The sequence below is a fragment of the Silurus aristotelis genome, assembly GCF_946808225.1.
Source record: "Silurus aristotelis genome assembly, chromosome: 2".
Lineage (NCBI taxonomy): Eukaryota > Metazoa > Chordata > Actinopteri > Siluriformes > Siluridae > Silurus > Silurus aristotelis.
Genome location: NC_139575.1, coordinates 798,190 through 825,275, shown reverse-complemented (window position 1 = coordinate 825,275; position 27,086 = coordinate 798,190). Strand labels below are relative to the sequence as shown.

General features: G+C 45.2%; 3 protein-coding genes across 4 annotated transcripts in view; 2 read left to right on the top strand and 1 right to left on the bottom strand.

Annotated features, from left to right (window-relative positions):
* The window catches only part of LOC310738875 (uncharacterized protein), a 183,583-nt gene extending 163,021 nt beyond the window's left edge, over nucleotides 1-20,562 (top strand). Inside the window, exon 2 of the mRNA XM_083564319.1 lies at nucleotides 19,621-20,562. Coding sequence (XP_083420445.1) covers nucleotides 19,621-19,624 — 4 coding nt within the window. The 3' untranslated portion in view covers nucleotides 19,625-20,562. The remainder of the gene's footprint in view (nucleotides 1-19,620) is intronic.
* Nucleotides 4,883-27,086, bottom strand: part of LOC310738501 (uncharacterized protein) — a 22,358-nt gene continuing 154 nt past the window's right edge. Inside the window, exons 1-2 of one of the 2 annotated variants that reach the window (XM_083563483.1) lie at nucleotides 26,969-27,086; nucleotides 4,883-7,633 (exon numbers count right to left, since the gene is read on the bottom strand). The exon at nucleotides 26,969-27,086 is cut by the window's right edge and continues 154 nt beyond it. In XM_083563483.1, coding sequence (XP_083419609.1) covers nucleotides 6,225-7,544 — 1,320 coding nt within the window. In that variant the 5' untranslated portion in view covers nucleotides 7,545-7,633; nucleotides 26,969-27,086 and the 3' untranslated portion in view covers nucleotides 4,883-6,224. Of the gene's footprint in view, nucleotides 7,634-12,656; nucleotides 12,777-26,968 lie in introns of those variants that run through there. The other variant, XM_083563484.1, reaches the window with a different exon arrangement.
* LOC310739062 (uncharacterized protein) lies at nucleotides 15,294-17,088 on the top strand. Its single transcript, XM_083564665.1, has 2 exons — nucleotides 15,294-15,655; nucleotides 15,764-17,088. Exon 2 carries the CDS (start codon nucleotides 16,157-16,159, stop codon nucleotides 16,865-16,867), a length of 711 nt encoding a protein of 236 aa, XP_083420791.1. The 5' UTR covers nucleotides 15,294-15,655; nucleotides 15,764-16,156; the 3' UTR covers nucleotides 16,868-17,088.

The following is a 27,086-nucleotide window of genomic DNA, read 5'->3' as shown; positions in this document are numbered from 1 at the left end:
TGTCTACAGGAAATGCGAATCATTCGTCATGCTGAAAACAACCGGGCATGAAAACACACTTCACCTGTGTTCTAAAATGTACGTTTAATCACCACATTGTCTGTGTAAAGCTGCTTTGAGACAATCTTCATTGTTAAAAGCGCAATACAAATAAACATGAATTGAATTGAATTGAATTCTGAGCTGCACGGCATCGGGAGAAAAGCTTCACCGATGGTGATTTTTAAACACACGACGATGCCAAAAGATAAACTCTCGAGAGAAATAGTTGTGAAAGGAAGGAGGAAGACAGTGAACAATGACTTTCTTGGTGGGCTACTGTTTAGATACAAGCCGTGTAACAGACACTGTCTTTCATTAAAGCCTGTGTAAAGTTCATTAGTTTCAGTGTAGACATGCGGCTTATAGACAGGTGCGGCTTATTTATCTTCAAAATAAACATCTTTGTCCAATTTAGTGGGTGCGGCTTATATATGGGTGCGTTTAATAGTCCGGAAATTACGGTAGATTAAATAATTGTAAGTCGATCTGGATACGTTTGTCTGCCAAATGCCATAACTCTTGGTTGCTTAACAGAAGATTGGGGGTTTAAATCCAAATCACCCCCAAATAGGGTTCAGGACCTTTCTCCTGGAAGGGAAAGTTAGAGAAGGAAAAAAGAGTTAAAAGAAAGAAAGAAAGGAGGAGGGCTCACCTCCACTGGATATGCCACTTTACATAGCCAGCGGAACCACTCTGCCCAGCAAAGCTATATGCACACACTGGACCCACTCCACAATCCTTACCGGTAGTCAGGCAATTAATATATACAGTGGGTACGGAAAGTATTTAGACCCCCTTAAATTTTTCACTCTTTGTTATATTGCAGCCATTTGCTAAAATCATTTAAGTTCATTTCTTTTCCTAATTAATGTACACATAGCACCCTATATTGACAGAAAAACACAGAATTGTTGACCTTTTTGCAGATTTATTAAAAAAGAAAAACTAAAATATCACATGGTCCTAAGTATTCAGACCCTTTGCTCAGTATTTAGTAGAAGCCCCCTTTTGATCTAATACAGCCATGAGTCTTTTTGGGAAGGATGCAACAAGTCTTTCACACCTGGATTTGGGGATCCTCTGCCATTCCTCCTTGCAGATCCTCTCCAGTTCTGTCAGGTTGGACGGTAAACGTTGGTGGACAGCTATTTTTAGGTCTCTCCAGAGATGCTCAATTGGGTTTAAGTCATTGCTCTGGCTGGGCCATTCAAGAACAGTCACAGAGTTGTTGTGAAGCCACTCCTTCGTTATTTTAGCTGTGTGCTTAGGGTCATTGTCTTGTTGGAAGGTAAACCTTCAGCCCAGTCTGAGGTCCAAAGCACTCTGGAGAAGGTTTTCTTCCAGGATATCCCTGTGCTTGGCCGCATTTATCTTTCCCTTTATTGCAACCAGTCGTCCTGTCCCTGCAGCTGAAAAACACCCCCACAGCATGATGCTGCCACCACCATGCTTCATTGTTGAGACTGTACTGGACAGGTGATGAGCAGTGCCTGGTTTTCTCCACACATACCGCTTAGAATTAAGGCCAAAAAGATCTATCTTGGTCTCATCAGACCAGAGAATCTTATTTCTCACCATCTTGGAGAACTCCATGCGGGTTTTCATGTGTCCTGCACTGAGGAGAGGCTTCCGTCGGGCCACTCTGCTATAAAGCCCCACTGGTGAAGGGCTGCAGTGATGGTTGACTTTCTACAACTTTCTCCCATCTCCCGACTGCATCTCTGGAGCTCAGCCACAGTGATCTTTGGGTTCTTCTTTACCTCTCTCACCAAGGCTCTTCTCCCCCGATAGCTCAGTTTGGCCGGACGGCCAGCTCTAGGAATGGTTCTGGTCGTCCCAAACGTCTTCCATTTGAGGATTATGGAGGCCACTGTGCTCTTAGAAACCTTAAGTGCAGCAAAAATTTTTTTGGAACCTTGGCCAGATCTGTGCCTTGCCACAATTCTGTCTCTGAGCTCTTCAGACAGTTCCTTTTACCTTAATGATTCTCATTTGCTCTGACATGCATTGTGATTTGTAAGGTCTTATATAAACAGGTGTGTGGCTTTCCTAATCAAGTCCAATCAGTATAATCAAAAATTTCTGGACTCAAATGAAGGTGTAGAACCATTTTAAGGATGATCAGAAGAAATGGAGAGCACCTGAGTTAAATATATGAGTGTCACAGCAAAGGGTCTGAATACTTAGGACCATGTGATATTTCAGTTTTTCTTTTTTAATAAATCTGCAAAAAGGTCAACAATTCTGTGTTTTTCTGTCAGTATGGGGAGCTGTGTGTACATTCATGAGGAAAAGAAATGAACTTAAATGATTTTAGCAAATGGCTGCAATATAACAAAAAGTGAAAAATTTAAGGGGGTCTGAATACTTTCCGTACCCACTGTATATATATATTTGCAGCTGGTTATTGTGGGAGCCCGAATGAAACATAACACTTCTCCTGTAATATCCATATGGTGAGAATGTTTTTATTATTAAATCATATCTTTTCTAAAGATACATCATTGTAAGAATGGTTTCTGGACACCTGACCATAGGATTGGTATGTGTTTTTTCAACATCCTATTCCACATTTAGTCTTCATTTGCTGTTATAAGAACTCTTCTAGGAAGATATTCCACTAGATTTTAAGTGTGTTTATGGAGATTTGTACTCTTTCGGGCACAAGGGTGTCAGTAAAGTCAGGGACTGATGTAGGGACCGATGTATGCAAGGTGAAGAGGCCTGACCTGTAGTTACTTGATGCAGGAAAAACTAGTTAATGCTAGAATAGACTATCGTAACGCTTTACTGTCTGGTGTTCTATTACAATTCCAAAAATGTTGGGACACTGTGTAAAATGTAAATAAAAACAGAATTCAAAGATTTACAAATCTTATAATTTTTTACTCACAATAGAACATCAAATATATACCAAATGTTAAAACAGAGGAAATGTACAATTTCCAGGAAAAAATATCAGTTTCAATTTGATGGCTACAGCACGTCTCAAAAGTCTGGAATATTCACTCATTCATTTTCTCCCGCTTATCCGTAATTCGGGTCGCGGGGGCAGCAGTCTAAGCAGGCCTCTAAGCAGGCCCCCGCCTTCGACTGCTGCCCAATCCTCACAGCACCGTCCCTTACGGTCCCTCCTGCAGGTGGTGAGCCCACGGGAAGGTGGCCCCACGTCACTCCGACGTCACTGACCTTGATATTTCCCTCGTAAGGGACCCCCGGAGCATAGAGGGTTAAGGGCCTTGCTCAAGGGCCCAAGAGTGGCAGCTTGGCGATACCGGGGCTCGAACCCCAGACCTTCCGATCGCCAACCCAGTGCCTTAACCGCTGGAGCCACCACTCCCCCTAAGTCTGGAATAAGTAAATGTAATTAAAATCAAACAAATGGAGGAACATTTAGTAACTAATGAGGTTAATTGACAGCAGGTCAGTGAGATGATCGTGGTATAAATAGTGTATTTTAGAGAGGCAGAGACTCTCGGAAGTAAAGATGGGCAGAGCTTCACCAATCTCTGAAAAATTACATCTAGAAAATTGTGTAACAATTAAAGAATGTTTCCAAACATATCATCTAATGTTTTGAAGAATTTAGAGTAATCTCTGTGCACAAGAGACGAGGGTGAAAATTCACATCAGATGACTGTGATTTTTCATTTAAAACATTCATGATTCTGTAATGAAAATTACTGCATGGGATCATTCACACCTCCAGAAACCATTGTTTGTGAACACAGTTTGCCATGTGATCCACAAATGTAGGTTTGATTTCTATCATGCAAAAAAAGACATGCACTCATTTAAAATGTACTGCGGCAAAGTAGAAAACTGTTCTCTGGTTACCATGGAACCACGTCCTCATAAAGGACATTAGACAGTGGATGCTTGATAACTGGATGGTGTTTCTGTCTTAGTGTGCACAGCAGTCAAAGACCTTGGTGTGATTATAGACCTTGGAGGCTCACGTGAATAATATTACCAGGATCTCCTTCTTTCACCTCAGAAATATCGCTAAAGTGCAGAAATAAGTTTCAGTTGGTTCAGAATGCAGCAGCAAGAGTCCTCACTAGATCTAGAAAATATGATCACATCAGCCCTGTTTTAATCATCTACACTGCTCCCAATTACATCTCACACTGATTATAAAATACTACTACTGTACTACTACTGCAGTATCTGAGTAAACTTCTGTACCAGGATGATCCTCCACACCTACTTAGATCAAAAGGTGCAGGCTATTTGTTGGTACCCCAAATAACGTAGACTACAGCAGGGGCAGATGTTTCTCTTATAAACCCCACAGTTATGGAACAACCTTCCATTCAGTGTTCGGGACTCAGACACAGTCTCAGTGTTCAAGTCGAGGCTGAACACATATTTATTTAGTGGAGTCTTTAAATGTTAAGACATTAAGACAAACATGAATTCTTTCTTACCACATTATCTGTGTAAAGCTGCTTTGAGACAATGTTCATTGTTGAAAGTGCAATACAAATAAACATGAATTAAATTGAACTTAGTAGTAGAAGAGTCTAGGTGCTGAACTTGCCTGCCTGCAGTCTAGACCTTTCACCATGTTTTAACGTTTGGTTCATTAGAAAAATAAAAAAACACAACAAAGGACACCCAGAAGCAAGAAGCAGCTAGAATTCTGTATCAGACACATATGGGACTGCATTCTTCACCCAAAACATCAGCAAACGATGTCAGTTCCCAGATGTATATATGGACAGACGATGTGATGCTACACAGTGGGAAACATGGCCATGTCCAACTTTTTTTTAGATGTGTTGCAGCCATCAAATTCAAAAATAAGTAATTTTTGAAATGTACTCTCATTTTAAACATTATTATTATTGTGAATAGAATATGGATTTATGAGATTCACAAATCATTGCATTGTTTTTCTTTGTGTCAGTGTCCCAAACCTTTTTGTAATTGGGGTAGTAAGTGCATAAATAAGCTTCAGTTACTCCAGAATGCAGCAAGTGTCCTTACCAGAACCAGGAAATATGAGCACATCAGCCCTGTTTTAATCAGTCTACACTGCTCCCAATTACATCTTACACTGGCTCTTCTCTGTTCTGGCACCGAGGTGGTGGAATGAACTTCCCCTAGATGTCTGTACAGCAGAGTCCCTGGCTATCTTCAAGCAACGATTGAAGACCTACCTCTTCCTGAAACACTTAAATTAGCACTTTCCAAGTTTGCTTTGTAGAATTCAAGAGTTATATTTATATTACGTTTGTAATCTTGTGTACCAGTGTAGATTTATTCATTGCTAGAGACTCAAAGCACTTTTGTACGTCGCTCTGGATAAGGGCGTCTGCTAAATGCCCCAAATGTAAATGTCAATGATTCAAAAATACTACTACTAACGTATAAAGCATTTAACGCCCTCACACCACAGTATCTGAGTACCAATATGATTCTCTACGCCTACTTAGATCAAAAGGTGCAGGCTATTTGTTGGTACCTCAAATAATGAAGACTACAGCAGGGGGCAGATGTTTCTCTTATAAACCCTGCAGTTATGGAACAACCTTCCAATCAGTGTTCAGGACTCAGACACAGTCTCAGTGTTCAAGTCGAGGCTGAAGACATTTATTTAGTTGAGTCTGTAGTCAGTAGGTGTTTCTGAGGTGAAGGAGCAGATCTGGAAGGATCATGGATATAGTGTTTTGTTGAACTGGGATATTTGGATGCTGTTGTCTCCCCACAACTACTTGCTCACTCAGGTTTGTTGAGGTTTGCATTTAAACACAGTACACTTCAACAATGACAGAACTGTATTGGAATGGACATTCGGTGCCACCCATATGAGGATGGGTTCCCTTTTGAATCTGGATATGTCCAAGGTATCTTCCACATGACATCTCTAAATTTTTCTTAGCCAAAGTTGCCACTGGCTCACTTATTGGGGATAAACTTGAAATTTTTAAAGACATAACTCGTAAATGTGCTTTTAATTTCTACCAATGTGTATAGACACTGCTGGTGGACGAGATTGGGTTGGGTTGCTCTTTGGTCGTACCTGCCTAGACACCACACTGACATCAAGGTCTAATGCATAATATAATATATGCTTGCCCTTTATGTTGATTTGGAGTCTGAAAAATGACTGAAGTGATCTATTTATTCCCCACACTTTTATCAAAAAAAAATTGTTGATTGTCCTGGATCTCTGTTTAAAGGGGATCGTGTTCCTGCACGTTCCTATATCTACTAAAACCCTCCACTGTGTGAGTCCTCTGGTGTTTCATAAGCTTACTCATACCACAATCTGAAAACTGATATGGTTTCTCCCCGGTGTGGATCCTCTGGTGTCGCTGGAAACTACTATGCCTACTAAAGCTCTTCCCGCATGCTGAACAGTAATATGGTTTCTGCCCAGTGTGAACGTGTTGGTGCACTTGAAGATCGGCTTCCTGGATAAAACTCTTCCCGCACTCTAAACACTTATATGGTTTATCTCCGGTATGAACGTGAATATGTTTTCTGAGGTTACCCCTCTGTGTAAAACTCATCCCGCAGTACAAACACTGATACGGTTTCTCTCCTGTATGAGTCCGTAGGTGTTGTATCAGGAAACCTTTCTCTATAAAACTCTTCTCGCACTCTGAGCACTGATACGGTTTCTCGCCCGTGTGAATGCGCTGATGTCGCAGAAGATTACTCTGGGTGGTAAAGTTCTTTCCACAGAGTGTACAGTGGTACGGTTTCTCCCCCGTGTGGACACGTTGGTGTATTTGGAGGTCGGTTCCTTGAGTAAAACTCTTCCCACACTCTAAGCAGTGAAATGGTTTATCTCCGGTGTGAGTGCGCAGGTGTTTCTGGAGGTTACACTTTTGGGTAAAACTCTTCCCACAGTCCGAGCACTGATACGGCTTTTCTCCAGTGTGAACCCGCTGGTGCTTTACAAGATTGCTGCGCTCAATAAAACTCTTCTCGCACTTTGTACACTGGTACAGCTTCTCCCCCGAGTGAGTGCGCTGATGCCGCCGGAGATCACTGTGACTCGTGAAATTCTTGCCGCACTGAGAGCACTGATACGGCTTTTCACCCGAGTGAATCCGCTGGTGTTTCTTGAGATTCCCACTTTGACTAAAACTCTTCCCACAGTCTAAACAATGATACGGCTTCTCTCCTGTGTGGATGCGCTGGTGTTCCTTCAGAGTGCTCTTCTGACAAAAACCTTTTCCACAGTTTAAGCAGTGATACGGCTTCTCTGCTGAGTGAACACACTGGTGTTTCTTGAGAGTACCCTTCTGATTGAAGCGCTTCCCACAGTGCGAACAGCTGTATAGCTTCTCTCCATTGTGAATTTGCTGATGTTCCTTAAAAGTATTTTTTTGACTGAAGATCTTGCCACAGTCTGTGCACTGGTAAATTTTATTTTGCACTTGTCTGTAAAGGAGGCTACAGTGGAAAGTGCCAGATGAGCTTTGATTACTACTACAGATCTCTGTGGATTTCAGATCCCCACATTTAATTGCACCAGAGATCATCCTAATTTTATATAGTGATGTTCTTGCAGGGATAAATTGATGTTCTGTAGGTAGCAGGATAGCAGTAGAAGACTGGACACCACTTCTATCTGGATCAGAAAGAAGGAAAACAGACAACGGATCAATGTTTTAATAAACCATTTCTATGCTAAGCTACACAACAGACTCAATGTTTAAAAAGCAGAGAATATGTAAGAAAGTATATGTGAGTATTCCTTGCTTTATCAACACTGTATATTTCCTGTTATATCTACAAGAGTCAAGAAGCTTTTATTGTCATTTCAACCATATATAGCTGATGCAGTACACAGTGAAATGAAACAACGTTCCTCCTGAACCCAGGTGCTACATAAAACAACATAAAACAAACAGTACAGAACAGAAAAACACAGGGCCGAGAACTAAGATCCTCGCCACATAAAGTGCATGTGTGCAGCTGGTGCAAACAGTGCAAAAGACAACACAAGACAGTGCAAGACAACACAGGACAGTGCAGGACAATACACAATACACAAAATATAAAAATAAAAATGGAAATAGTTCCGCCAGTAAAACCTGTCGTAACAGAATAAGGTGCAGTGTAAACAGAAAAATGTAAACAGAATTTGTGCAATTCAGCAGTAGCAGCAATCAAAAATAAAGTGAACAGTGACCAAAGGATTTGGACAGAATATTGTGCAAAATAACAAGTCCCGGAATCGGCAACAGACGGCATGTAAACATTTTGCGATAGTGAAAAGTGTGATTGGTATTGAAACCTGGGTGAGCGAATTGTATGATGGGTGTTGAGTCCGGTTTGTGCAGATCAGTCACACAGTTGTGTGTGTGTGTGTGTGTGTGAGTGTGAGAAAGAGAGTTCAGTTCAGTTCTTTGTTGAGGAGCCTGATGGCTTGTGGGAAAAAACTGTTGCACAGTCTGGATGTGGCGGCCCGAATGCTTCAGGACCGTTTCCCTGATGGTAGGAGTGTGAAAAAGTGTGTGTGACGGGTGTGTGTGGTCATCCACAATGCTGTGTGCTTTGTGGATGCAGTGTGTGGTGTAAATGTCCATGATAGAGGGGAAAGAGATTCCGATGATCTTCTCAGCTGTCCTCACTATCCTCTGTAGGGTCTTGCGATCCGAGACGGTGCAGTTCCCAAACCAGGCAGTGATGCAGCTGCTCAAGATGCTCTCGATGGTCCCTCTGTAGAACATGGTCAGGATGGGGGGAGGGAGATGAGCTTTCCTCAGCATTCTCAGAAAGTAGAGACGCTGCTGGGCTTTCTTAGTGATGGAGCTGGTGTTAAGTGACCAGGTGAGCTTGTCCGCCAGATGAACACCAAGGAATTTGGTGCTCTTGACGATCTCCACTGAGGATCCAGCGATGTTCAGTGGGGAATGATCACTCTGTGTTCTCCTGAAGTGAACAACCATCTCTTTAGTTTTGTCAACGTTTAGAGACAGGTTGTTGGCTCCACACCAGGCTGTTAACCGTTGCACCTCCTCTCTGTATGCTGACTCGTCGTTCTTGCTGATTAGACCCACCACGGTCGTGTCATCGGAAAACTTGATGATGTGATTCGAGCTGTGCATTGGTGCACAGTCGTGAGTCAGCAGAGTGAACAGCAATGGACTGAGCACACAGCCCTGGGGGGCCCCAGTGCTCAGTGTGGTGGTGCTGGAGATGCTGTTTCCGATCCAGACTGACTGAGGTCTTCCAGTCAGGAAGTCCAGGATCTAGTTGCAGAGGGAGGTGTTCAGGCCCAGTAGGCTCAGCTTCTCGATCGGGTGCTGAGGAATGATTGTGTTGAATGCTGAACTGAAGTCTATGAACAGCATCCTTACATAAGAGTCCTTGTTATCCAGATGGGTGAGGGCCAGATGAAGGGTTGTGGAGATAGCATCGTCCGTGGAGCGGTTTGGACGATATGCAAACTGCATGGGGTCCAGTGCGGGTGGAAGCTGGGTCTTTATGTGCCTCATGACGAGCCTCTCGAAGCACTTCATCATGATGGGTGTGAGTGCAACGGGACGATAGTCATTGAGGCAGGGGACAGAAGACTTTTTCGGCACAGGAACGATGGTCGTCGTCTTGAGGCATGTAGGAACAGTGGCCCTGTTTAGGGAGATGTTGAAGATGTCAGTGAGGACATCTGCTAGCTGTTGTGCACATTCCCTGAGCACTCTGCCAGGAATGTTGTCTGGTCCAGCAGACTTCCGTGGGTTAACTCTGCATAGAGTTTTCCTCACTTTAGCTGTGGTTAGACAGAGCACCTAGTCACTGGGAGGAGGGATGGTCTTCCTCGCCACCATGTTGTTCTGCACCTCGAACCGGGCGTAGAAGTCGTTCAGCGCATCTGGGAGGGAGGCGTCACGGTCACAAGCAGGTATTGTGGTCTTGTAATTCGTGATCGCCTGGATGCCCTGCCACATGCGCCGGGTGTCTCCACTGTCCTGGAAGTGGCCGTGAATTCTCTTGGCGTGTGCGCGCTTCGCCTCTCTGATGGCACGGGACAGTTTGGCCCTTGCTGTTTTCAAGGCCGCCCTGTCCCCTGCTCTGAAGGCAGAGTCTATTGTTTTTAGCAGCGCACGCACCTTGGCGGTCATCCACGGCTTCTGGTTGGAGCGTGTAGTGATAGTCTTGGAGATAGTCACGTCATCAATGCACTTGCCGATGTAGCTGGTCACTGTTGACGTGTATTCCTCCAAGTTGATGAAATCGCCGTTGGTTGCAGCTTCCCTGAACATGTCCCAGTCAGTGCATTCAAAACAATCCTGGAGAGCAGACATGGATCCTGCTGGCCAGGTTCTCACTTGTTTTCGAACTGGTCTTGAACGCCTGCTGAGTGGGATCAGCATAACAGAGATGTGGTCTGAGTAACCGAGGTGGGGGCGGGGCTTCGCCCGGTATGCGCCCCGGATGTTTGTGTAAACAACATCCAGCGTGTTTTCTCCTCTGGTTGCAAAGTCCACATTCTGATAGAATTTGGGAAGCACAGTCCTGAGATTTGCGTGATTAAAATCTCCGGCTACTATAAACAATCCGTCAGGGTGTGAGCTTTGAAGTCCGCTAATGGTCCCGTAGAGTACACTGAGCGCTTCCTTAGCATTAGCGCTAGGTGGTATGTACACTCCGAGCACAATAGCGGTGGTGAATTCCCGTGGTAAATAAAAAGGTCTACATCTCACAACAATGAACTCCAGCAGCTTTAAGCAGTAGGTAGAAACAAGCACAGAGTTCTTACACCATTCCGTGTTGATGTAAACACACAGACCGCCGCCGCGAGTCTTACCGCACAGAGCTGCATTCCTGTCGGCACGAAACGCGGCTAGCCCGTCCAGCTGGATGGCGGCGTCCGGAACTCTGTCGCTCAGCCACGTCTCCGTAAACACAAAAACGCAGCAGTGTCTGTACTCACGCCGAGTAGCTTGTTGGAGTCTGATGTAGTCTAGTTTATTGTCCAGGGAGCAGACATTTGCCAGCAGTAGTGATGGTAGAGCGGGCCGGCTAGGGTTAGCTTTTAGCCTATCATTAGCACCCGCTCGCTTTCCGCGCTTCTGTTTTCTCGCGCAGTGCTCTCGATTCCCCCTCCTCCGCCCGTCCGCCGCAGGCGATGCCGAGGTCGCGTAGCTTCTGCCGCAGGTCATCATTAATGGTGTTGTTTGGGTTGTTTCTGAGTTCTTTCAGGGTTTTTCGGTTGTACACAGGGACACCGGTTGCTCTGATGTCCATGTGTTGTGTAAGGCGGGCTACAAAGTGAGAGTAGCACCATTTTGGGTCTGGAGTGGCCGCTGCGAGCTACTGCCGCGCCGCCATCTTGAGGATAATCACAAATGTAGATATAAGATGTAGATATGATGTACATATAAGATGCAGGGTATTTTATTTACCCCAGGAATTTACCACTGCTTTACTTTTTGGAGTGTACATACCACCAGAAACTGTGTATGACCGCAGTGGTGTGTGCACTGATAAAGTCTAGAGACTTTAAAACAGTCTTAAGAACAGCAAGGGCCAAACGGTTCAGAGCCATTAGAGGGGTGAAGCGCACACAGGCCAAGAAAATTCACTGCCACTTCCAGAACAGCGGAGACACCCATTGCATGTGGCAGGGCATCCAGGCGATCACAAACTACAAGACAACTTAACCTTCTTGTGCTCAGGGATTGTGCAGAACAGCGAGCGGATTGTGCCAAACAGCGAGCGTATGTTTTCACTAACATCTCCCTGAGCAGCGCTGTTGCTCCTATGCGCCTCATGACGCCCACATTAAGTCCAAGCTTTCACCCTTAATTGACCCCATTAGGTTTGCGTATTGTCGAACTGTTCTATGGACGATGGCATCACCACGACCCTCCAACAGGCCCTCACCCACCAGGACAACAAGGACACATATGTATGGATGCTGTTTAGAAAAACCAGTTCAGCATTCAACACAATCATCCCTCAGCACCTATATGAGCACCTATATGTTCAGGCCCCTACTGGGCCTCAACATCTCCCTCCGCAACTGGATCCTGGACTTCCTGACTGATCAGTCAGTCCAGATTGGGAACAGCATCTCCAGCACCACCACACTGAGCATTGGAGCCCCTCAGGGCTGTGTGCTCAGCCCACTGCTATTCCTTGCCGGCACACTAAATTCCTTGCCGTTCATCTGGCAGAGAGCTTCACCTGGTCACTTCACACCAGCTCTATCAGAAAGAAAGCCCAGCAGCGTCTCTATTTCCTGAGAAGGCTGAGGAAAGCCCATCACCCCCATCAGTCTCTCTCTCTCTCTTCCCTCCATCATTGACATTTACACCACATGCTGCATCCGCAAAGGCAACAGTATTGTGGACAACCCCACACACCCCTGGTGGCTCTATCCTCAAACTTATCCTACTACTCTTGTCTTTTACTCAGTGCCTCTGTCTCTTAACTCCTCCACCTTCTCCACCTCTCCACACCACTCCACTGCCCTCCCTCTCATTCACACACATGTATTCTGTCTTACTCCTACTGACTTTCATTCCCCTTCTCTCCAAAACGTACCTACGCCTCTCCAGGCTCTTCTCTACCTGCTCCCTACTCTCACCACAAATCACAGTATCATCCGCAAACATCATAGTTCACAAAGACATCTGTCTGACCTCGTCCTTCAACCTGTCCATCACCACTGCAAACAGAAAAGGGCTCAGAGCCAATCCTTGATGCAGTCCAACCTCCACCTTGAACCAGTCTGTCGTTCCTCCTGCACACGTCACTGCTGTCACACTGTCCTCATACATGTCCTGCACCACCCTCACATACTTCTCTGACACACCTGACTTCCTTATACAACACCACAACTCTAAATCCACAAACACACAATGCAACTCTCCTTCTGACCTTCTCTATACTTCTCCATCAACATTCTCAAAGCAAATAATGCTTCTGTGGTGCTCTTCCTCGGCATGAAACCAAACTGTTGCTCACAGATGGTCACCTCTTCTCTCAGCCTGTCTTCCACTACTCTTTCCCATAACTTCATGGTGTGACTGATCAACTTTATTCCCTGAAGTTACTGCAGGTATGCACATCTCCCTTATTCTTAAAGTTTAGTACCAGCATACTCCATTCCTCAGGCATCTTCTCACTTTCCAAAATCCTGTTAAACAACCTGGTTAAAAACTCCACTGCATCTCTCCTAAACATCTCCATGCTTTTACAGGTATGTGATCTGGTCCAACCGACTTTCCAATCTTCATCCTCTTAATCGCTGCTCTCACTTCCTCCTTAATAATCCTATGATGTTTGTGGATGATATTGTGATTTGTGGTGAGAGTAGGGAGCAGGTGGAGAAGATCCTGGAGAGGTGGATGTATGCGCTGGAGAGAAGGGGAATGAAAGTCAGTAGAAGTAAGACAGAGTACATGTGTGTGAATGAGAGGGAGGGCAGTGGAGGGGTGCGGTTGCAGGGAGAAGAGGTGGAGAAGGTGGAGGAGTTCAGGGACCTGGGGTCAACAGTGCAAAGTAATGGAGAGTGTGTTAGAGAAGTGAAGAAAAGAGTGCAGGCAGGGTGGAGTGGGTGGAGTAGAGTGATAGCAAGAGTGATTTGTGATAGAAGAGTATCTGGGAGAGTGAAAGGGAAAGTTTATAGGACTGTGGTGAAACCTGAGATGTTGTATGGTTTAGAGAGAGTGGCATTGAGTAAAAGACAGGAGGTGGAGAGCTCATGAAGCTGTTGTGGTTTTCGTTGGGAGTGACGAGGATGGACAGGATTAGAAATGAGTTTATTACAGGGACAGCGCATGCAGGATGTTTTGGAGACAAGGTATGTGAGGTGGGATTGAGATGGTTTGGACATGTGCAGAGGAGGGACATGGAGTATATCTGAGGATGGAGCCACCAGGAAGGAGGAAAAGAGAAAGGCCAAGGACCACTGCAAACAGGAAAGGGCTCAGAGCCAATCCTTGATGCAGTACAACCTCCACCTTGAACCAGTCTGTCATTCCTACTGCACACTTCACTGCGGTCACGCTGTCCTCATACATACACCATCACATACTTCACTGACGGAAAATGGCAGCCAAACACGGGAACACGTCTAACATTTTCGCTCATCTTCACGACAGGGAGATCACGGTAAGTTTTCTTCTCATTTCCATGTTGAACACCAAAAAAAAATAAAACATTTGCCATGTATCTTGTTTCGATGTAAAGCGTTACCTAGAACTCTACTAGCTATGCCAGGGATGGGCAAACGTTTTAACTCACGGGCCACAATGGGTTCTAAAATTTGACAGAGGGGCCGGGCCGGGCCAGGATATATTATATATATATATATATATATATATATATATATATATATATATATATATATATATATATATATATATATATATATATTATATTTACATACATACATATATACATACACACACACACAGTACAGACCAAATGTTTGGACACACCTTCTCATTCAAAGAGTTTTCTTTATTTTCATGACTATGAAAATTGTAGAGTCACACTGAAGGCATCAAAACTATGAATTAACACATGTGGAATTATATATGGAATTATATACATAACAAAAAAGTGTGAAACAACTGAAAATATGTCATATTGTAGGTTCTTCAAAGTAGCCACCTTTGGCTTAGATTACTGCTTTGCACACTCTTGGCATTCTCTTGATGCCTACTTTGGATAACCTACAATATGACATATTTTCAGTTCACTTTTTTGTTATGTATATAATTTCACGTGTTAATTCATAGTTTTGATGCCTTCAGTGTGACTCTACAATTTTCATAGTCATGAAAATAAAGAAAACTCTTTGAATGAGAAGGTGTGTCCAAACTTTTGGTCTGTACTGTATATATATATATATATATATAAACTTTTGGTCTGTACTGTATATATAAACCCAGCCATTAGGGAGGCTCAAGCCAGTGCACTCTTATTGCCGTTCCCAAGCCCGGATAAATGGGGAGGGTTGCGTTAGGAAGGGCATCCAGCGTAAAACATGTGCCAAATCGAATATGCGGGTCACGATTCAGAATTTCATACCGGATCGGTCGAGGCCCGGGTGAAGGAGGAGAAGGAGAGGAGGAAGACGTCTACAGAGACAGCAGAAGTGTAGGAGAGTGGAGGTTCGGGTTGGTACTTTAAATGTTGGTACTATGACTGGTAAAGGGGGAGAGGGAGCTGATACGATGGAGAGGAGAAAGGTAGATATGTTGTGTGTTCAGGAAACCAAGTGGAAAGGGAGTAAGACCAGGAACGCACACGCGAAGAAAATCCACAACCACTTCCAGGACAGTGGAGACACCCGGCGCATGTGGCAGGGCATCCAGGCGATCACTAACTACAAGACAACATCAACTGCTTGTGGCCGTGACGCCTCCCTCCCAGATGCGCTGAACGACTTCTACGCCCGGTTTGAGGTACAGAACAACGTAAAGGCGAGGAAGACCAGCCCTACTCCCACTGACCAGGTGCTCTGTCTAACCACAGCTGAAGTGAGGAAAACTCTAAGCAGAGTTAACCCACGGAAGTCTGCTGGACTTGACAACATTCCTGGCAGAGTGCTCAGAGAATGTGCAGAACAGCTAGCAGATGTCTTCACTGACATCTTCAACATCTCCCTGAGCAGTAACGTTGTTCCCACGTGCCTCAAGACAACGACCATTGTTCCCGTCTGAAGAAATCTACTGTCTCCTGCCTCAATGACTATCGTCCCGTCGCGCTCACACCCATCGTGATGAAGTGCTTCGAGAGGCTCGTCATGAGGCACATTAAGACCCAGCTTCCACCCTCCCTGGACCCCATGCAGTTTGCGTATTGTCCGAACCGTTCTACGGACGATGCCATCTCCACAACCCTCCATCTGGCCCTCACCCACCTGGACAACAAGGACTCATATGTACGAATGCTGTTTATTGACTTCAGCTTAGCATTCAACACAATCATTCCTCAGCACCTGAGAATAAGAAGTTGAGCCTACTGGGCCTGAACACCTCCCTCTGTAACTGGATCCTGGACTTCCTGACCTCAGTCAGTCCGGATCGGGAACAGCAGCCCCAGCACCACCACACTGAGCACTGAGGCCCCTCAGGGCTGTGTGCTCAGCCCACTGCTGTTCACTCTGCTGGCTCACGACTGTGTAGCAATGCACAGCTCCAACCACATCGTCAAGTTTGCCGATGACACGACTGTGGTGGGTCTAATCAGCAAGAACGACGAGTTAGCATACAGAGAGGAGATGCAATGGTTAACAGCCTGGTGTGCAGCAAACAACCTGTCTCTAAACGTTGACAAAACCAAAGAGATGGTTGTGGACTTCAGGAGAGCACAGAGCGAGCAATCTCCACCGATTATTGATGGATCCTCAGTGGAGATCGTCAAGAGCACCAAATTCCTTGGTGTTTATCTGGCAGACAACCTCACCTGGTCACTCAACACCAGCTCCATCACGAAGAAAGCCCAGCAGCGTCTCTACTTCCTGAGAAGGCTGAGGAAAGCCCATCTCCCTATCCCCATCCTGATCATGTTCTACAGAGGGACCACTGAGAGCATCCTGAGCAGCTGCATCACTGCCTGGTTTGGGAACTGCACCGTCTCAGATCGCAAGACCCTACAGAGGATAGTGAGGACAGCTGAAAAGATCATCAGAGTCTCTCTCCCCTCTATTATAGACATTTACACCACACGCTGCATCCGCAAAGCAAACAGCATTGTGGATGACCACACACACCCGTCACACACAGTCTTTACTCTCCTGCCATCAGGAAAACGGTTCCGAAGCATTCGGGCCGCCACATTAAGACTGTGCAACAGCTTTTTCCCGCAAGCCATCAGGCTTCTTAACACACAGAACTGAAATGGAACTCACACACACTTACTCACACACACACACACACTCACTCAAATGTGTGTTACCGAACTGTACAACCTGGACTGAACACTTAACACACATTATTCATCTCAATCCATTCCACAACCATTTATTTATTTATTATTATTTATACTTGACCGTACCACTCTCTTACTGCTGTTTTTTGCACCTTTCACTTTATTATACTGTTTACATGCTGTCTTTTGCAGCTCCCGGGTATAGTTTTTTGGTTTACTGGTCGGCGCTATATTTGTTTTTTTGTCTTGTCTTGTGTTGTCTGTCTGTACTGTTTTTTGTCTGCACTGTTTGCACTAGGTTGCAATCGATGCACTTTATGTAGTTGTTTAGTGTAGCACCAGGGTTCCGGAGAAACGTTGTCTCGTTTTTTCTGTGTACTCTGTACCACTGTGTATAGTAGAAATGACAATAAAAGCCTCTTGATTTGACTTGAGAAGGAAAGATTCTGCAGTAATTTAGATGAAGTGGTAAATAGTGTACCTAGAAATGAAAGATTGGTGATTGGTGCAGACTTTAATGGGCATGTAGGTGAAGGGAACAGAGGTGATGAGGAGGTGATGGTAGGTATGGTTTTAAGGAGAGGAATGTGGAAGGGCAGATGGTGGAAGATTTTGCTAAAAGGATGGAAATGGCAGTGGTGAACACGCATTTTAAGAAGAAGGAGGATCATAGGGTGACGTATAAGAGAGGAGGAAGGTGCACACAGGTGGATTATGTTCTATGTAGGAGATGCAACCTGAAGGAGATTGAAGACTGTAAGGTGTTGGCGGGGGACAGTGTAGCTAGACAGCATCGGATGGTGGTCTGTAGGATGGTTTTGGAGGTGAAGAAGAAGAGGAGGAGAGTGAGGACTAAAAGAAAAAATAAGATGGTGGAAACTGAAGGAGGAAGACTGTAGTATGAGATTCAGGGAAGAGGTCAGACAGGGGCTCATTGGTGGTGAAGAGGTGCTGGATGATTGTGGAACTACTGCAGAAGTGATGAGGGAGGCAGCTAGAAAAGTACTTGGTGTGACATCTGGAAATAGAAAGGAAGACAAAGAGACGTGGTGGTGGAATTAGGAAGTGCAGGAGAGCAGAAGGGTAGGTTAAAAAAAACAGAAGTGGGATCGACAGGGTGATGAGAAAAGTAGGCAGGAGTACAAGGAGATGCAGCAGCAGGTGAAGAGGGATGTGGTGAAAGCCAAGGAAAAGCAATAAAGGATAGAGATGGAAATGTGTTGACTAGTGAGGAGAGTGTGTTGAGAAGGTGGAGGGAGTATTTTGAGCAGCTGATGAATGAGGAAAATCAGAGAGAGAGAAGGTTGGAGGATGTGGAGTTGGTGAAGCAGGATGTAGATAGGATTAGTAAGGAGAAAGTGAGAGCAGCGATTAAAAGGATAAAGAGTGGAAAGTCGGTTGGACCAGATGACATACCGGTAGAAGCGTGGAGATGTTTAGGAGAGATGCAGTGGAGTTTTTAACCAGATTGTTTAACCGGATTTTGGAAGGTGAGAAGATGCCTGAGGAATGGAGAAGGAGTGTGCTGGTACCGATCTTTAAGAATAAGGGAGATGTGCAGACCTGCAGTAGGTACAGGGGAATTAAGTTGATCAGTCACACCATGAAGTTATGGGAAAGAGTAGTGGAAGCCAGGCTGAGAGAAGAGATGACCATCTGTGAGCAACAGTATGGTTTCATGCCGAGGAAGAGCACCACAGACGCATTATTTGCTTTGAGGATGTTGATGGAGAAGTATAGAGAAGGACAGAAGGAGCTGCATTGTGTGTTTGTGGATTTAGAGAAAGCGTACGACAGGGTGGAGAGAGGAGTTGTGGTATTGTATGAGGAAGTCAGGTGTGTCAGAGAAGTATGTGAGGGTGGTGCAGGACATGTATGAGGACAGTGTGACAGCAGTGAAGTGTGCAGTAGGAACGACAGACTGGTTCAGGGTGAAGGTTGGTCTGCATCAAGGATCGGCCCTAAGCCCTTTCCTGTTTGCAGTGGTGATGGACAGGTTGACGGATGAGGTCAGACAGGAGTCTCCCTGGACTATGATGTTTGCGGATGATATTGTGATTTGTGGTGAGAGTAGGGAGCAGGTTGAGAAGAGCCTGGAGAGCTGGAGATATACGCTGGAGAGAAGGGGAATGAAAGTCAGTAGGAGTAAGACAGAGTACATGTGTGTGAATGAGAGGGAGGGCAGTGGAGGGGTGCGGTTGCAGAGAGAAGAGGTGGAGAAGGTGGAGGAGTTCAGGTACCTGGGGTCAACAGTGCAAAGTAATGGAGAGTGTGTTAGAGAAGTAAAGAAAAGAGTGCAGGCAGGGTGGAGTGGGTGGAGAAGAGTGACAGGAGTGATTTGTGATAGTAGGGTATCTGCAAGAATAAAAAGGGAAAGTTTATAGGACTCTGGTGAGACCTGAGATGTTGTATGGATTAGAGACAGTGGCATTGAGTAAAAGACAGGAGGTGGAGCTGGAGGTAGCAGAGCTGAAGATGTTGAGGTTTTCGTTGGGAGTGACGAGGATGGACAAGATTAGAAATGAGTTTATTAGAGGGACAGCACATGTAGGATGTTTTGGTGACGAGGTGAGGGAGGCGAGATTGAGATGGTTTGGACATGTGCAGAGGAGGGACATGAATTATATTGGTAGAAAAATGCTGAAGATGGAGCCACCAGGTAGGAGGAAAAGAGGAAGGCCAAGGAGGAGGTTCATGGATGTGGTGAGGGAAGACATGCAGGTAGTTGGTGTAAAAGAGGCAGATGTAGAGGACAGGGGGGTATGGAGACGGATGATCCGCTGTGGCGACCCCTAATGGGAGCAGCCGAAAGAAGAACAGAAAAAACACAAATTCAGTTTCATCAAGTGCCAAAGGATCAACAAATTTTTTTTTTTTTTTTTTGCCAGTGCATCAATAAACACAGCAGAAAATCTCAAGTTCAGTTTCAGTAGCAACAGTTTTGTTGATCTTATTTTGCCAGTTCATCAAAGTCTGGAGGAAGTTTTGTCGTGGCAGTTCTCAGGATAGATCTGAGCTGTTGGTCAGTTAACCTGGATCTGTGAGGGGCTTTGTTGATGTTCATGATGCTGAATGTCTGTTCACATACGTAGGTCGAACCAAACAAAGTCTTCCGGAGGTTTGGAAACATGGCTTCGTTAAGTGAAGCATAAAAGTCATTCAGTTTAAGAGAGCTGAACTTCTCCTTTAAGACGGAGTCAGACTGAAGATCGATCAGTTCCAATTGCACTTCTTGTGGTGGGGTTTCAGGGTCTTGGGACAGGGGACAGGACACCAGTTGAAAAGTGCAAAGTGATGGCTGATATTGTACTCTTTGAAAACCGCAACAGTTTCTTGGCATATTAGGAATTCAGCCTTTGATCGGACTTCAGCGAAATACTGAAAATACTTTGTTGTCCACTCCATATTAAACACTCGCTGCTCACTAGCCACCTTTCTTTTCTTTGATAAGCTCATTTTTGCAGAAGGGCTCATAAGAGAAAAAGAGAGTAATACACGCGAACAAGGTCAATGTAGCTAAAGTGCGACATCTTTTGGGGAAACGTGGGCATTACAGGGGAAAGATAAATTGAACCAGGTTTACCCGTACCTATTTTAATAGAATTTGATCACGTTCGGCGGGCCGGATTAATAAACACAACGGGCCGTGTGTGGCCCATGTCTGATCTATGCTAAAGTTTGTCACCTATTTTAACAACTTAAATACAATAATCAGTTTAAAGTAAGTTGTACAATTAATAATGACTGTGTGCCAGAATAATTCTTTTGATTGTAAGTTGATGGAATGCAACACGATTGTACACGTCTGCCACACAGTGCAGGTGAACTTGCTGTTTAGATATGTTTATCTAGCCATATTAGCAAACCTGTTGGCTTGTTATTCAAAAAACGTATATTGCAGTTCTACTGTTGTACAGACAATAAGTTAGTATGTGTCAGTAATGATCATTTAAATATCTAGATGTTATTTGTATATTTGGCTATATTGTACTGAAAGAGAGCATACAAGTAAACTGGTAAACTTTAGCTCATCATTGTGTCTTCTTCCATTAAAATTATTATTAATATTATTATTATAATTATATTTATTATGAATTGTTATTATTATTTCTATTATTTTTCCATGGAATTAAAATACTGTGATTAAACCTTAATTAATTAATTACAGCATGAAAATGTGATAACCGCACTTGCCTACTCGCAAATTATCTTTGGGCGCAAATGTGACCATTTTAGTCATAGTCTGGAGCCCTGTATATGCTCCGCTAAAGGTTTGCCCTCGTCATAAAAGGACCGTCATAAGGAATTCCCTTTCTCACAGCATGCTGCCAACAAGTTTTTACTGCAACTCCCTTCAAGCACAGCCAGATACAAGTGGGTCTCCTGCTACTGGTGGTTTTGAAGAAATGTTTGTGTCTGATTGTGCTTGAAGGGAGATCGAGTGAAACAGTGATATCGAGATAAGCTGGATGAACCCCTACCAAATTAATGGAAAGTGTGAAAAAAAAAAAAAGGGTACGCTTATGATCCAATGTATACAAGCTCATGAGTGAAACATGATGGTGGTAGTGTCATGACTTGGGTTTGCATGGTGACTGCAGAAACAGATTCCCTAGACCTATCAGACAACATCTCCAGAATGCTGCGCACCATCTGACTGGTAAGTCCTAAAAAAAATAAATTCTGAAAGCTGTCCAAAAAAATCAACTTGTTACAAGTACACGTAAAGCCCATTTCATAGAACCCATGTCTATTCTCCGAATAGTAGTGTAGACTCTGTAGTGCACTACGGAGTGTGTAGTAAACAGCACTAGTGTAGACTCTGTAGTGCACTATGGAGTGTGTAGTAAACGGCGCTAGTGTAGACTCTGTAGTGCACTACGGAGTGTGTAGTAAACAGCGCTAGTGTAGACTCTGTAGTGCACTACGGAGTGTGTGGTAAACAGCGCTAGTGTAGACTGTAGTGCACTACGGAGTGTGTAGTAAACAGCGCTAGTGTAGACTCTGTAGTGCACTACGGAGTGTGTAGTAAACAGCGCTAGTGTAGACTCTGTAGTGCACTACGGAGTGTGTAGTAAACGGCGCTAGTGTAGACTCTGTAGTGCACTATGAAGGAGTGTGTGGTAAACAGCACTAGTGTAGACTCTGTAGTGCACTATGGAGTGTGTAGTAAACGGCGCTAGTGTAGACTCTGTAGTGCACTACGGAGTGTGTAGTAAACAGCGCTAGTGTAGACTCTGTAGTGCACTACGGAGTGTGTGGTAAACAGCGCTAGTGTAGACTGTAGTGCACTACGGAGTGTGTAGTAAACAGCGCTAGTGTAGACTCTGTAGTGCACTACGGAGTGTGTAGTAAACAGCGCTAGTGTAGACTCTGTAGTGCACTACGGAGTGTGTAGTAAACGGCGCTAGTGTAGACTCTGTAGTGCACTATGAAGGAGTGTGTGGTAAACAGCGCTAGTGTAGACTCTGTAGTGCACTACGGAGTGTGTATTAAACAGCGCTAGTGTAGACTCTGTAGTGCACTACGGAGTGTGTATTAAACAGCGCTAGTGTAGACTCTGTAGTGCACTACGGAGTGTGTATTAAACGGCGCTAGTGTAGACTCTGTAGTGCACTACGGAGTGTGTATTAAACGGCGCTAGTGTAGACTCTGTAGTGCACTACGGAGTGTGTATTAAACGGCGCTAGTGTAGACTCTGTAGTGCACTACGGAGTGTGTAGTAAACGGCGCTAGTGTAGACTCTGTAGTGCACTACGGAGTGTGTAGTAAACAGCGCTAGTGTAGACTCTGTAGTGCACTACGGAGTGTGTAGTAAACAGCGCTAGTGTAGACTCTGTAGTGCACTACGGAGTGTGTAGTAAACAGCGCTAGTGTAGACTCTGTAGTGAACTACGGAGTGTGTGGTAAACAGCGCTAGTGTAGACTCTGTAGTGCACTACGGAGTGTGTAGTAAACAGCGCTAGTGTAGACTCTGTAGTGCACTACGGAGTGTGTATTAAACGGCGCTAGTGTAGACTCTGTAGTGCACTACGGAGTGTGTGGTAAACGGCGCTAGTGTAGACTCTGTAGTGCACTACGGAGTGTGTGGTAAACGGCGCTAGTGTAGACTCTGTAGTGCACTACGGAGTGTGTAGTAAACGGCGCTAGTGTAGACTCTGTAGTGCACTATGAAGGAGTGTGTAGTAAACAGCGCTAGTGTAGACTCTGTAGTGCACTACGGAGTGTGTATTAAACAGCGCTAGTGTAGACTCTGTAGTGCACTACGGAGTGTGTATTAAACGGCGCTGGCGTAGACTCTGTAGTGCACTACGGAGTGTGTATTAAACGGCGCTAGTGTAGACTCTGTAGTGCACTACGGAGTGTGTAGTAAACAGCGCTAGTGTAGACTCTGTAGTGCACTACGGAGTGTGTGGTAAACGGCGCTAGTGTAGACTCTGTAGTGCACTACGGAGTGTGTATTAAACAGCGCTAGTGTAGACTCTGTAGTGCACTACGGAGTGTGTGGTAAACGGCGCTAGTGTAGACTCTGTAGTGCACTACGGAGTGTGTGGTAAACAGCGCTAGTGTAGACTCTGTAGTGCACTACGGAGTGTGTGGTAAACAGCGCTAGTGTAGACTCTGTAGTGCACTACGGAGTGTGTATTAAACAGCGCTGATGTAGACTCTGTAGTGCACTACGGAGTGTGTAGTAAACGGCGCTAGTGTAGACTCTGTAGTGCACTACGGAGTGTGTATTAAACAGCGCTGATGTAGACTCTGTAGTGCACTACGGAGTGTGTATTAAACGGCGCTAGTGTAGACTCTGTAGTGCACTACGGAGTGTGTAGTAAACGGCGCTAGTGTAGACTCTGTAGTGCACTACGGAGTGTGTATTAAACAGCGCTAGTGTAGACTCTGTAGTGCACTACGGAGTGTGTAGTAAACGGCGCTAGTGTAGACTCTGTAGTGCACTACGGAGTGTGTAGTAAACGGCGCTAGTGTAGACTCTGTAGTGCACTACGGAGTGTGTAGTAAACGGCGCTAGTGTAGACTCTGTAGTGCACTACGGAGTGTGTATTAAACAGCGCTAGTGTAGACTCTGTAGTGCACTACGGAGTGTGTAGTAAACAGCGCTAGTGTAGACTCTGTAGTGCACTACGGAGTGTGTAGTAAACAGCGCTAGTGTAGACTCTAGTGCACTACGGAGTGTGTAGTAAACAGCGCTAGTGTAGACTCTGTAGTGCACTACGGAGTGTGTAGTAAACAGCGCTAGTGTAGACTCTGTAGTGCACTACGGAGTGTGTAGTAAACAGCGCTAGTGTAGACTCTGTAGTGCACTACGGAGTGTGTAGTAAACAGCGCTAGTGTAGACTCTGTAGTGCACTACGGAGTGTGTAGTAAACGGCGCTAGTGTAGACTCTGTAGTGCACTACGGAGTGTGTAGTAAACGGCGCTAGTGTAAACTCTGTAGTGCACTACGGAGTGTGTAGTAAACGGCGCTAGTGTAGACTCTGTAGTGCACTACGCTACAGTCTACACTAGCGCAGTTTACTACACACTCCGTAGTGCACTACAGAGTCTACACTAGCGCCGTTTACTACACACTCCGTAGTGCACTACAGAGTCTACACTAGCGCCGTGTGTAGTAAACAGCGCTAGTGTAGACTCTGTAGTGCACTACGGAGTGTGTAGTAAACAGCGCTAGTGTAGACTCTGTAGTGCACTACGGAGTGTGTGGTAAACAGCGCTAGTGTAGACTGTAGTGCACTACGGAGTGTGTAGTAAACAGCGCTAGTGTAGACTCTGTAGTGCACTACGGAGTGTGTAGTAAACAGCGCTAGTGTAGACTCTGTAGTGCACTACGGAGTGTGTAGTAAACAGCGCTAGTGTAGACTCTGTAGTGCACTACGGAGTGTGTAGTAAACAGCGCTAGTGTAGACTCTGTAGTGCACTACGGAGTGTGTAGTAAACGGCGCTAGTGTAGACTCTGTAGTGCACTACGGAGTGTGTATTAAACAGCGCTGATGTAGACTCTGTAGTGCACTACGGAGTGTGTATTAAACGGCGCTAGTGTAGACTCTGTAGTGCACTACGGAGTGTGTAGTAAACGGCGCTAGTGTAGACTCTGTAGTGCACTACGGAGTGTGTATTAAACAGCGCTAGTGTAGACTCTGTAGTGCACTACGGAGTGTGTAGTAAACGGCGCTAGTGTAGACTCTGTAGTGCACTACGGAGTGTGTAGTAAACGGCGCTAGTGTAGACTCTGTAGTGCACTACGGAGTGTGTAGTAAACGGCGCTAGTGTAGACTCTGTAGTGCACTACGGAGTGTGTATTAAACAGCGCTAGTGTAGACTCTGTAGTGCACTACGGAGTGTGTAGTAAACAGCGCTAGTGTAGACTCTGTAGTGCACTACGGAGTGTGTAGTAAACAGCGCTAGTGTAGACTCTAGTGCACTACGGAGTGTGTAGTAAACAGCGCTAGTGTAGACTCTGTAGTGCACTACGGAGTGTGTAGTAAACAGCGCTAGTGTAGACTCTGTAGTGCACTACGGAGTGTGTAGTAAACAGCGCTAGTGTAGACTCTGTAGTGCACTACGGAGTGTGTAGTAAACAGCGCTAGTGTAGACTCTGTAGTGCACTACGGAGTGTGTAGTAAACGGCGCTAGTGTAGACTCTGTAGTGCACTACGGAGTGTGTAGTAAACGGCGCTAGTGTAAACTCTGTAGTGCACTACGGAGTGTGTAGTAAACGGCGCTAGTGTAGACTCTGTAGTGCACTACGCTACAGTCTACACTAGCGCAGTTTACTACACACTCCGTAGTGCACTACAGAGTCTACACTAGCGCCGTTTACTACACACTCCGTAGTGCACTACAGAGTCTACACTAGCGCCGTGTGTAGTAAACAGCGCTAGTGTAGACTCTGTAGTGCACTACGGAGTGTGTAGTAAACAGCGCTAGTGTAGACTCTGTAGTGCACTACGGAGTGTGTGGTAAACAGCGCTAGTGTAGACTGTAGTGCACTACGGAGTGTGTAGTAAACAGCGCTAGTGTAGACTCTGTAGTGCACTACGGAGTGTGTAGTAAACAGCGCTAGTGTAGACTCTGTAGTGCACTACGGAGTGTGTGGTAAACAGCGCTAGTGTAGACTGTAGTGCACTACGGAGTGTGTAGTAAACAGCGCTAGTGTAGACTCTGTAGTGCACTACGGAGTGTGTAGTAAACAGCGCTAGTGTAGACTCTGTAGTGCACTACGGAGTGTGTAGTAAACAGCGCTAGTGTAGACTCTGTAGTGCACTACAGAGTGTGTGGTAAACAGCGCTAGTGTAGACTGTAGTGCACTACGGAGTGTGTAGTAAACAGCGCTAGTGTAGACTCTGTAGTGCACTACGGAGTGTGTAGTAAACAGCGCTAGTGTAGACTCTGTAGTGCACTACGGAGTGTGTAGTAAACAGCGCTAGTGTAGACTCTGTAGTGCACTACGGAGTGTGTAGTAAACAGCGCTAGTGTAGACTCTGTAGTGCACTACAGAGTGTGTGGTAAACAGCGCTAGTGTAGACTGTAGTGCACTACGGAGTGTGTAGTAAACAGCGCTAGTGTAGACTCTGTAGTGCACTACGGAGTGTGTAGTAAACAGCGCTAGTGTAGACTCTGTAGTGCACTACAGAGTGTGTGGTAAACAGCGCTAGTGTAGACTGTAGTGCACTACGGAGTGTGTAGTAAACAGCGCTAGTGTAGACTCTGTAGTGCACTACAGAGTGTGTGGTAAACAGCGCTAGTGTAGACTCTGTAGTGCACTACGGAGTGTGTAGTAAACAGCGCTAGTGTAGACTCTGTAGTGCACTACGGAGTGTGTAGTAAACAGCGCTAGTGTAGACTCTGTAGTGCACTACGGAGTGTGTAGTAAACAGCGCTAGTGTAGACTCTGTAGTGCACTACGGAGTGTGTAGTAAACAGCGCTAGTGTAGACTCTGTAGTGCACTACGGAGTGTGTAGTAAACAGCACTAGTGTAGACTCTGTAGTGCACTAGTGTAGGGAGCAGAAACCCGTTTAGGATTGAGCCACTGTTAGCTGAGTTGAAGTTACCTTGATGTTTCCAGCAGAACGCAGTGAAGCTCCTCAAATTCAGCTCCAGCGGATCAGATGGAAGTGTGGAGGTAAAACCCTGTCAGAAATATTGGAATGGAAAGATGATTAGTAGAGT